A 10,031-nucleotide genomic window follows, 5' to 3' on the forward strand; every position below is an offset into this window, starting at 1 on the left:
GGCTGTGCCTGCCCCCTGGGGTCAGCCCACTGCCCGTTGTCCTCGTGCCCTTCCCTGTCCTCCAGCCCAGCCCTGCAGGGCTGCGGGGGGGGAAATCCCAAAAGCGATGTCTGCATGGGGATGAGGTTCACGTGGGCTGGGAGACCACCCGGTCACTGTGCCTGCATCGCGCTGCTCCCTGGGTGGTGGCCGTGCCCTGACTGTCCCATCCCACCCAGATGCCAGTGAGCCTCTCCACGGCGCTGCGTGTCGTCGGGACCAGCCTCTTTGCGCTGGCGGTACTGGGGGGCATCCTGGCCGCCTATGTCACCGGGTACCAGTTCATCCACACGGAGAAGCACTACCTCTCCTTTGGGCTCTACGGGGCCATCCTGGGGCTGCACCTCTTCATCCAGAGCCTTTTCGCTTTCCTGGAGCACCGACGCATGAGGGCTGAGGGACAGCCGGTGCGGTTGGGCCGCTCAGTGGCCCTCTGCATCGCCGCCTACCAGGAGGATCCCGATTACCTGAAGAAGTGCCTGCACTCCGTCAAGCGCATCGCCTTCCCTGACCTCAAAGTGGTGATGGTGGTGGACGGCAACGGCCCGGACGACACCTACATGCTGGACATCTTCCACGACGTGATGGGCTCTGAGCGTGTGGGCAGCTACGTCTGGAGGAGTAACTTCCACGCATGGGGCGAGGGCGAGACGGAGGCCGGGCTGCAGGAAGGGCTGGCCCATGTGCAGGCTCTGGTGCGCAGCACCACGTACTCCTGCATCCTGCAGAAGTGGGGCGGGAAGCGCGAGGTGATGTACACGGCCTTCCGGGCGCTCGGAGACTCCGTGGACTACATCCAGGTGGATGTGGGATCCAGGCGGGAGGGGGGGACACGCGGGGTGATCTGGGGGCCTGCGGGGTGCAGCGCCGCACGGGAGAGCTCAGTGTTGCTTCCTTGGTGCATCCCTTGCTGCGTGCGGGTGTCACCCGGGGGACACCGTGCAGCACCGCATGGGGCCCAGACCCCCATGCCTGGGTTGGGGTCGGCTGGGGTGTCCCGCCGCGATGCCATTGACCAGAACTGGGTGTCCTGGGGCAGTGGTGTCCGGCACAGCGGAGCGCTCTGCTCCCCTCACCGCCCGCTGCTCTGTAGGCTCTGCCTCGTCTCGCCGGCCGCGGCTCAGGCTTGCCCGGCTGGGGCTGGGCTGTCTGCCGGGCGCGCGTGGGCGGCGGAGCGGGGCTCGACGTTGCCTCTGCCCCCAGGTGTGTGACTCAGACACGGTGCTGGACCCCGCCTGCACCACCGAGATGCTCCGCATCCTGGAGGCCGACCCCCGCGTCGGTGGCGTCGGTGGCGATGTCCAGGTACGGCGGTGGGGCAGGGCGGGGGTGCACGGGGCACCGCTCTTGCACTGGTGGCACTGACCCCATCTCCTCCGCAGATCCTGAACAAGTACGACTCGTGGATCTCCTTCCTGAGCAGCGTGCGGTACTGGATGGCCTTCAACGTGGAGCGTGCCTGCCAGTCCTACTTCGGCTGCGTGCAGTGCATCAGCGGCCCGCTGGGCATGTACCGCAACGCGCTGCTGCAGCAGTTCCTGGAGGACTGGTACCACCAGACCTTCCTGGGCACCAAGTGCAGCTTTGGGGACGACCGGCATCTCACCAACCGCGTGCTCAGCCTGGGCTACCAGACCAAGTACACGGCACGCTCCCGCTGCCTGACGGAGACGCCGACACGCTACCTGCGCTGGCTCAACCAACAGACCCGCTGGAGCAAGTCCTACTTCCGTGAGTGGCTCTACAACGCGCTGTGGTTCCACAAGCACCACCTCTGGATGACCTACGAGTCGGTGGTGACCGGCTTCTTCCCCTTCTTCCTCATCGCCACCGTCATCCAGCTTTTCTACCGCGGGCGCATCTGGAACATCCTCCTCTTCCTGCTGACGGTGCAGCTGGTGGGCATCATCAAGGCTACCTATGCCTGCTTCCTGCGTGGCAGCGCTGAGATGATCTTCGTCTCCCTCTACGCCCTGCTCTACATGTCCAGCCTGCTGCCCGCCAAGATGTTTGCCATCGCCACCATCAACAAGTCAGGCTGGGGCACGTCGGGCCGCCGCACCATCGTGGTCAACTTTGTGGGGCTGCTGCCGGTGTCGGTGTGGGCGGCCGTGCTGCTGGGCGGCCTGGCCTACACAGCCTACAGCCAGGACCTGCTCAGCGACACCGAGGTTGCTTTCCTCGTCTCGGGTGCCGTCCTCTACGCCTGCTACTGGGTGGCCCTGCTGACGCTCTACTTGGCCATGGTGGCCCGGCGCTGCGGGAAGCGGCAGGAGCAGTGCGGGTTGGTCTTTGCCGAGGTGTGAGGACGCCATGGGTCCCCTTGCAGTTGGCGCTGACCCAGCGGTGGCCATCCGGCTGCTGCTCCCTGCGTGCGGCAGCACTGAGTGCCCCCCAAGGTCAGCATTTGTGATCAAGTCTTGCTCTAGTCTATTTTGTGTATTCTAAGTTCTTTGTTCTTTTTTTTTTATTTGTTGGTTTGTTTTTCTTTTTTTTTCTTTTTAATTATTTTTCATTTTTTTGTTGTTTTCTGTAAAACTCAGCCCCGGGGGTGCTAGCGGCCGCGCCGGGGCTGTCTGGAGCTGTGCTTGGCACAGCCTTGGTGCTGCAGGGTCCTTCCTTGTGCCACGCTGAGCATTTCGCTGCCTTGGTGCGAGGGCACAGCGGGAGCTCCGCTGGTTGGGCTCCCCCTGCCCTGCTGGGCCCCATCCTTTGGTGCTTTCCTGGGACCCCCGATGTCCCCCCCGTGGTACTGTGAGGATGGACCCCATGTGTCCAGCCAGGTGCTGAGCTGTGATGCTCAATGCTGCTGGGGTTGCTGCGCCCCAGGATTTTTTCCCCACCATCCCTGTGCAGCCCCTGCATGGGCAGGAGCCGGCTGCAGGCTCAGCCCCTTGTCTGCCATGATTTAGGGACAGAAATTGGATTTCATCCCAACATTGGCACCATGTCGCTCAGGTGCTGTGCCAGTGCCAGGCACCGCTGGCTGGTGCTGCCAGCTGGGCCCACCTATGGGGGCTCAGCATCCCCTGCTCTGTCTCCATGGAGCTCTGAATGTCCCCAAAAGCCACCCACCCCCATCCCCATGGCTGTGTATGTGCGGGCATGTACCCACAGCTCCCTCCAACTCCATTCTGGGGATCTGGCTGCCCCAGGAGGGCAGCTCCTCTGTTGTGCTTTGCCAAAGAGCATGTGGAGGGGGCACTGGCACTCCATTTTTGTGCCCACAGCCTGGGCAGAAGCAGGAAAACCAGGCCGTGGGTCAGCTGGAGCGTGAGCTGCTGATGGTCCGGCCAGCCCACGGCCCCATAAAGCCAACCACGTCCCTGCTTCATGCCAGCTGCCTTCTCCACCGCCCCTCCTCTGCCCCCTAGCTCTGGAAGCGAGGAGGGAACCTGGCATCCGTCTAGACAGCGGGGAGGCGCTGGGTTTTAGGCCTGGGCATGCAGAGGAGGGCGGGAAGAGCCAGTTCCCAGCCTTTCCCTGCCCACTGGGTCCTCCTGGGTATACCCACGGCCATCTCCCCTGGGCCCTCTTTTCAGGGCTAGAACCTTTCTACAAGTGAGGCTTTTTATTTAAGATGGGATTTTTTAGGAGACTTTTGTAGCTCTTTTCGTATTTACACTTTATTGCCGATTGTTTGTAAATCTATTTATTTTTAAACTCCTATTTTTTTCATATTTTGAGAGGTCTGTTTTTTATATCCTGGTGGATTTGACACAATAAAGACTTGCACAGAGAAAAGATGGTGTGTCATCCCTGCTCCCCCTGCCCAACTCCACAGGGGCTCCCAGGTCTGGGGAGACTCGAGGGGGAAAGGTGCTAAAACAGAAGTGGTAAACCCTGTCTGCAGCTCTGCTGGCTGCAGGGGTGACTTTGGATGGGAACATGAGGAGGCAGCCAGCTTGAGAGTGTGCCCAAGCCATCCTGGCACAGGCAGGAGGATGGGCAGAGCTGGCAGCACGATGGCTGCAGAGCTGAGTTCTGGTGCTTGAAGCAGTGCTGGTGGCAACCATGAGCAGCCCCCGTTAGGGGCACAGCCTGGCCCTGCAGGATGCCCCTTGCCTAAGGTGGGCGCTGTGTTCGTGCCCCAGCTGTCCTCAGCAGCGTCACAGCAAGGGAACAGCATTGCTCCCGTGGCAGCAGGTCTGTGTCCTCACACCTTCTTGGGCACATTGGTGATGATGGGCTTGGGCCGTGTTTTGAAGAGCAGCTTGGTCCTGATGAGGGCAGTAACAGCGTAGCGCGTCCCTGCAGGGTCGGCTGCCTGCTTCATCAGGACAGCAAAGGGCTTCTCCAGCTGCACCACCTTCCCATAGAGGATGTGGTGGCCCACAATGAGCACGGGGATGCCCTGCGTGGGAGGAGTGGGGTGAGGATGGCCCTGTGGGCACCGCCATCCCACAGCCCGGGTTCAAAGAGGGCTGCTCACCTCACGTGTATAGTGCAGGTCTCCCAGCAGACTCCCGGGCAGCGCACCGCCACCACGCGGCTCCACCTCTCCCTGCAGCTCCACCAGCACCCAGCGCTCCAGGCTGCCTGCACCAGCACTGCCAGGGAGAGGAGCGGTGTCACCCTCCAGGCACAGGGTACACAAGCATGGCAGGCCCAGGCCCCCACTCACCTGGAGATAACAAGCTGCACCATAACGTGGGCTCTGCAGAGCTGCTGTCACTGCAAGGGGATGGGAAGAGCCCTCAGGCTGCGTGGCACTGGGACCCCCATCGCCTCAAACCCATGCCCTGAACACTCCCACGTCCCCTGTGCCATGATCCTTTTCTATGTCCCAATGAATCTACTAAGCCCAACGTTCCCATACCCCCAACTCCATTCAAAGCCCCACTACATTCAGCTGCCCCCCGTGCCTTGCTTCCCCACCCATGCCCCGAGCTCCCCCATAACCCCACACCCCACCAAATCCGCGGAGCTCCGAGCGCCATACCTCCCATCATATCCAGCTGCTCCCTATGCCTTGATGTCCTCCCCACGCTCTAAATTCCTCCCCATGCCCACACCCCACCGAATCCTCTACGCCCAGAGCCCTGTACCCCAAAATCGCACCGGCCCCCCCGTGTCTCCTGGAGCCCCGTGCCCCACCCACACTCTCAGCCCTTCCCGTGCCCCCCCGTGCGCGCAGCCCTTTGCCCGCCCCGTTGTTCCGTCTGGCTGGGTGCTGCCCGCCTCGCTCCGCACCCCCAGCTCCGCTCCCACCGCCCGGCACACCCGAATCTCCCGCCGTTCCGCTCCGCACTTCCGCTTCCGGGTACTGGGGATCACTTCCGCTTCCGGGAGCGCGGCGCCGCACGTGGGGCCCGGCGGGGCGGAGCGGAGCGGGGTCGGCAGCCGCGATGGGGGAGTTTGAGGTGCACCGCGTGCGGTTCTTCGGGCTGGTGCCCGCCGGCGTGCGCTGCATGGCCTACCAGCACCGCGGCTGCCGCCTGGCCCTCGCCCGCACCGACGGCGCCGTCGAGGTGTACAACTTCGCCGCTAATTACTTCATGGAGAAGGTGGGCTGCGGCCGAGAACGGGGAGGACAGGGCTAGGTGGTCGCGGGGGAATGCGGGGAGAACGGGGAGGACCGGGCCGGGTGGTGGTGGTGGGAGTCTGGGGGGGAAGGCAGGAGGGGGGAGCGGGTCTGGGTGATGGAGGGGAGACGGAGGGAGAGCAGGGAGAACTGGGCTGGGGGCTGAGGGGAACGAAGGGGAGAACTGGGTGGAGTGATAGAGGGGAACCGGGGGTGAATGGAGGGGATGGTGAATGGAGGGTGATGGTGGAGGACCGGGTCATGTGACAGTGTGGAACCGGGGGTCATCGGGAAGAGCAAGTCTGGAGTGTTAACAGGATCTCGGGAGGAACCGGGGTGTGGGGTGACAGGGGAGAAGCAGCAGGGAACCAGCGGTCACAGGGTTAGGGGTGGTGGGGATACAGGTGGAGCGGAGCTGTGGTGATGGGGCCTGCTTCCCTAGGCCATCCCCGGGCACCAGACACGCTCGGTGGAAGCGCTGTGCTGGGCAGCGGGGGAGCGGCTCTTTGGGGCCGGCTTGTGTGGGGACATCACTGAGTATGACCTGGAGCGGCTGCACCCGGCCTACGCTGTCGATGGCTTCGGGGGACCCATCTGGAGCATGGCTGCCAACAACGACGGCACACAGCTGGCGGTGAGCAGCAGGGATGGGGCTCACAATGGCAGAGGAGCTGCCACCCCCAGGAGCTGATCCTTACCCCCCCCAATCTCTAGATTGGCTGTGAGGATGGCTCGGTGAAGCTCTTCCAGGTGGTGCCTGGAGGTGTTCAGTTTGAGAAGAACCTGGACCGGCAAAAAGGTGAGTGTGGGGGGCTCTGCAGGGCCATCCCCTTGTCTACTCCTTGTACCATTCTGGACACTGAGAGGCTGTTGTGCCCTGGAGCACACCTGGAGCTTCTGTCTCTACAGGACGTGTGCTGTGCCTCTCCTGGCACCCCTCGGGGACCCACCTGGCAGCTGGCTCCATCAACTTCATCCGTGTGCTTGATGTCCGCTCAGGTAATGAACTGCTCGGAGAGGGGCATCGCTCCTTGGAGCAGCCTTCAGGGGGAGCCTGCGGTGTCCCCTGTCCTGGGGCACCATCAGCAGCCACAAGTCTATGCTTTGGGATGTGTGCCTGGCACTGCCTGAGAGTCCTGCAGCTCACAGGACACAGGGAAAGGACAAAGTGAGGAGCCTGAGATCATCCCACTCTCTCCCCATCTTGAACAACCCTTCCCTACCTCAGGCCGAACAGCCCAGAGGATCATGGTGAACTATCATGTGCCAAAGTCCAAGAAGCGTGAGTGTGTTGTGTGGAGCATCGCCTTCCTGTCCAGTGGCACCATCATCAGCTCAGACTCATTTGGGAGAGTGCAGTTTTGGGACTGGGAGCGAGGGACTCTGCAGGACTCCCACACTGTCAGCACCTCAGCTGCCCTCTCACTGGCTGTGTCGGAGGTGAGGTCACCCTGGGTCAGGACAGCAGTGCCAGCACCCAGGTGATATCCATCTCTGTGCCCTGTGATCAACAGCCCTCTCTTTTTCCCAGGAAGAGGACAGCATTGTGGTGGGCACCTCGGCAGGGGCTACCTACCAGTTCCAGCTGCTGCCAGTGAAGACAGGCGGCCAGGAGAAGCGCTGGGTGAAGACGAAGCCATTCCAACATCACACTCACGACGTGCGAGCTGTGGTGCACACCCCGACAGCTCTCATCTCTGGAGGTGAGGGCTGTGTGGAGGAGCTCAATGGGTGGAGTCCCCCCCCCAGTACTTGCTTGTATGAGCTCCGCTTGGTTTTCAGGCCTGGATGCCCAGCTGGTGATCCGCCCGCTCATGGAGAAGGTGCAGAAGAAGAGCTACGACGCAGTGCTGAGGAAGTTCACCCTTCCCCACGTGAGTGTGGCTCTAAGCAGGGTCCCGTGGTGGCTCCTGGGGCCATGAGGTGAGCTCTGTGGGAGCAGCCAGGCCCTGCCTGCCCCGCTGGGTCCCCTCCTGGCGCTGGCCCACGCCTGTGGGCTCCTGTAATGCAGTGAGATGATGAGTAGAGTTGAGTTGATGAGCCTGTCCTACTGGTCCTGCTGCGGCTCCCTCTCCTGGTTCTCATCCCATAGAACCTGAGCTGTTCCTTGCTGGCAGCCCAAGCCGTTGAGGCTTTGGCCTTGCCCTTTCTGCCAAGCTGTGGTCCATGATAATGTGCCCGTTTCTGCCTGCAGCGACGCCTTGTCTCCTGTGCCAGGAAAGCCCGGCTCCTCCTCTTCCAGTTCTCCCAGCACCTGGAGCTCTGGAGACTTGGCTCTACTAATAAAACTGGTACGTCTGCAGGTGGCTGTTGGGTACAGACCTCTGTGTTTAACCCCAGGGCAATGTCTGAAGGACTACAGGGTGCAATCTGCCAGGGCAGCAGAGGAATGGTGCAGCCCAGCTCTGCTTATGGCTGTGTTACCCAGTGCTGTGCAGGACCATGGTGCTGCTGCTGGCAACATACTCTTCTTGCTGAACTGGATGGTGCCCTGAGGAACTTAGCCTTGAGGCAGCCAGGGAAGGGTCTGGATCCATCCTGGTGTCTGGCACCACGCCCCCTGGGTCCCCTGCCATTCTCACCCGCCTCTTAGGGCCTGCGTGGTTTCTGTTGTTGCTGATGTTTGGTTGTCATTCCAGGAAAGGATGGAGAGGTCCTTCCCTTGAGCCGCATGCCAGAACACCTCTTGCAGCTCAAGAGCAAGGTAAGGCTGAACTGGGGTTGGCATCCGTGCTTGGCAGCTTTGCTTCCTCCGATGGCCAAGCTGCAGGTGCCAGGGTGCTCTGCAGACCCCACTCAGCACCTCCACATCTCCAGGGTCCTGAGCACATCTACTGCAGCTGCGTCTCACCCTGTGGCAGCTGGATTGCCTACAGCACTGCCTCTCGCTTCCACCTCTACCGTGTGCAGCACGAGGGCGACAACATCAGCATCAAGAAGGTGAGAGCTGGGGGGGCTCACAGGGAGCTGGGGCTGCTGGTGACGCAGTGCGTGGGTCAGCAGCAGCAGGGCTGCTCGTCAGCAGTGTGACTGCCAATGCTGCCTTCTCTACCTGCAAGGTCCCTGGCGTGCCCAAGCTGCTGCTCCCAGCCTACCAGCTGCAGTGTGCTTCCGACTCGGGCAGACTCTTCATCGCCTCTGACAGAGGCTCTGTCCATGTGGTGCAGCTGTTGGAACCGGGGGGCTGCAAACACCTGCACACGCTGCGCCCACCTGCAGGTAGGAAGCAGGCACCGTGGCCCCTGTGGGCACATGGCTGAGGGTGCTGCCCTAGATCTGGGACACCTTGGAGTAGTTTAAGGGTTTCTTGTGTCTGTGTAGCATTTGTGTGTGTGTTGTTCAGGGACCCGGGAAGCTGTCTACCTGCTGGCATCGAGCGCTGATGGGAACTGGCTGGCTGCGGTCAGCGGGGACTGGGAGGTGCACGTCTACAGCCTGAAACACTTCAAGGTACAGGCAGGGCTCTGTGTGGGGTCCTCTGCGGTTTCCCTGGAGCTGGGCACTGGGGAGGATCCCGGCGGGTGGCAGAGGACACGTGGGGCAGAGTGTTGTCTTTCTGCCTTTCAGCACCACTGCACGGTGCCCACCTACAGCTGCGCGGTGACAGCCCTCGCCATCCACCCAGCAACCAACAACCTTTTTATCTCCTACTCGGACCAGCAGGTGGGAGCTGTGCCTGCGGCAGCCCCGTGCTGCTTGGGATCGGCTGTGTGTTGGCATTGGGCTGATGATGGGGACCTTCTCTCCTGCCCCACAGCTCTTTGAGTTCAGCATCCCTGAGAAGCAGTACACGGCCTGGAGCCGCTCGGTGCAGAACAGCGGGCTGCACAGGCTCTGGCTGGAGAGGGACTCGCCCATCACCCACATCGCCTTCAACCCCAAGAACACCTCGCAGATCCTGCTGCATGATGTCTACATGCTGTGTGTCCTCGACAAGTCTCTGGTGAGCTGAGAAGGGCACTGCTGGGGCTTCGCAGGGGCTGCTTGTGCTGGTTCAAAGGGAAGGGCGGGTATTGTGCAGCACTGCAGGGGGTGAGCACAGGGCTTGGTGCCCGAGCTGCAGCACTGACACGGGCCGTGCTCGCAGCCCCTGCCCGACAACAACGCCCTGCTGGTGAACCAGAGCACCCTGAAGCAGCTCTCGGAGCCTGCCCGGCACCGGCAGCTCCACGCCTTCAAGATCTGCAAGAAGTTCCAGGTGAGCAGCGCGGTCCCTGCGTGCATCTCATCCCCATGGAGCGCCCTTGGGACCGCTGCCCTCGGCACTCTGCCGCGTTCCCTGCACTCACACCGTTGTGCCCGCAGCCGCTGCTGTTCGCGGACCTTCTGGATGAGCGCTGCCTGGTGACGGTGGAGCGGCCCGCCGCGGACATCAACGCGGAGCTCCCGCCGCCCGTGCAGCAGAAGAAGTTCGGCACTTAGCGCCGGCCGCCTCAATAAACGCGCTGTTCTCACGCCGCGGTCCCGC

General features: G+C 62.3%; 3 protein-coding genes across 5 annotated transcripts; 2 read left to right on the forward strand and 1 right to left on the reverse strand.

The window, feature by feature from the left end:
* Positions 1-23: 23 nt before the first annotated feature.
* HAS3 (hyaluronan synthase 3) lies at positions 24-2,458 on the forward strand. The gene is made up of 3 exons (XM_010718158.2): positions 24-839; positions 1,243-1,344; positions 1,422-2,458. The coding sequence occupies exons 1-3, from the start codon at positions 219-221 to the stop codon at positions 2,343-2,345; spliced, it is 1,647 nt and encodes a 548-aa protein (XP_010716460.1). The 5' UTR covers positions 24-218; the 3' UTR covers positions 2,346-2,458.
* A 1,189-nt stretch (positions 2,459-3,647) lies between these two features.
* On the reverse strand, positions 3,648-5,300 carry CHTF8 (chromosome transmission fidelity factor 8). 3 transcript variants are annotated; one of them, XM_003209894.4, is made up of 4 exons: positions 5,233-5,300; positions 4,664-4,713; positions 4,472-4,589; positions 3,648-4,393 (listed from the first exon to the last, which is right to left on the reverse strand). In XM_003209894.4, the coding sequence occupies exons 2-4, from the start codon at positions 4,684-4,686 to the stop codon at positions 4,196-4,198; spliced, it is 339 nt and encodes a 112-aa protein (XP_003209942.1). In that variant the 5' UTR covers positions 4,687-4,713; positions 5,233-5,300; the 3' UTR covers positions 3,648-4,195. The 3 variants fall into 3 exon arrangements, with proteins under 3 accessions (XP_003209942.1, XP_019475396.1, XP_010716461.1); XM_019619851.1 differs by having other exon boundaries at positions 5,263-5,285; XM_010718159.2 differs by having other exon boundaries at positions 5,189-5,273.
* A 20-nt stretch (positions 5,301-5,320) lies between these two features.
* On the forward strand, positions 5,321-10,018 carry UTP4 (UTP4 small subunit processome component). The gene is made up of 16 exons (XM_010718160.3): positions 5,321-5,546; positions 6,006-6,197; positions 6,278-6,362; positions 6,473-6,562; positions 6,792-7,003; positions 7,095-7,266; positions 7,346-7,437; positions 7,758-7,854; positions 8,203-8,267; positions 8,381-8,503; positions 8,623-8,782; positions 8,907-9,013; positions 9,131-9,226; positions 9,321-9,506; positions 9,651-9,761; positions 9,869-10,018. Exons 1-16 carry the CDS (start codon positions 5,388-5,390, stop codon positions 9,983-9,985), a joined length of 2,064 nt encoding a protein of 687 aa, XP_010716462.1. The 5' UTR covers positions 5,321-5,387; the 3' UTR covers positions 9,986-10,018.
* Positions 10,019-10,031: the final 13 nt, after the last annotated feature.

Source organism: Meleagris gallopavo, chromosome 13, assembly GCF_000146605.3.
Source record: "Meleagris gallopavo isolate NT-WF06-2002-E0010 breed Aviagen turkey brand Nicholas breeding stock chromosome 13, Turkey_5.1, whole genome shotgun sequence".
NCBI classification, from domain to species: Eukaryota; Metazoa; Chordata; class Aves; order Galliformes; family Phasianidae; genus Meleagris; species Meleagris gallopavo.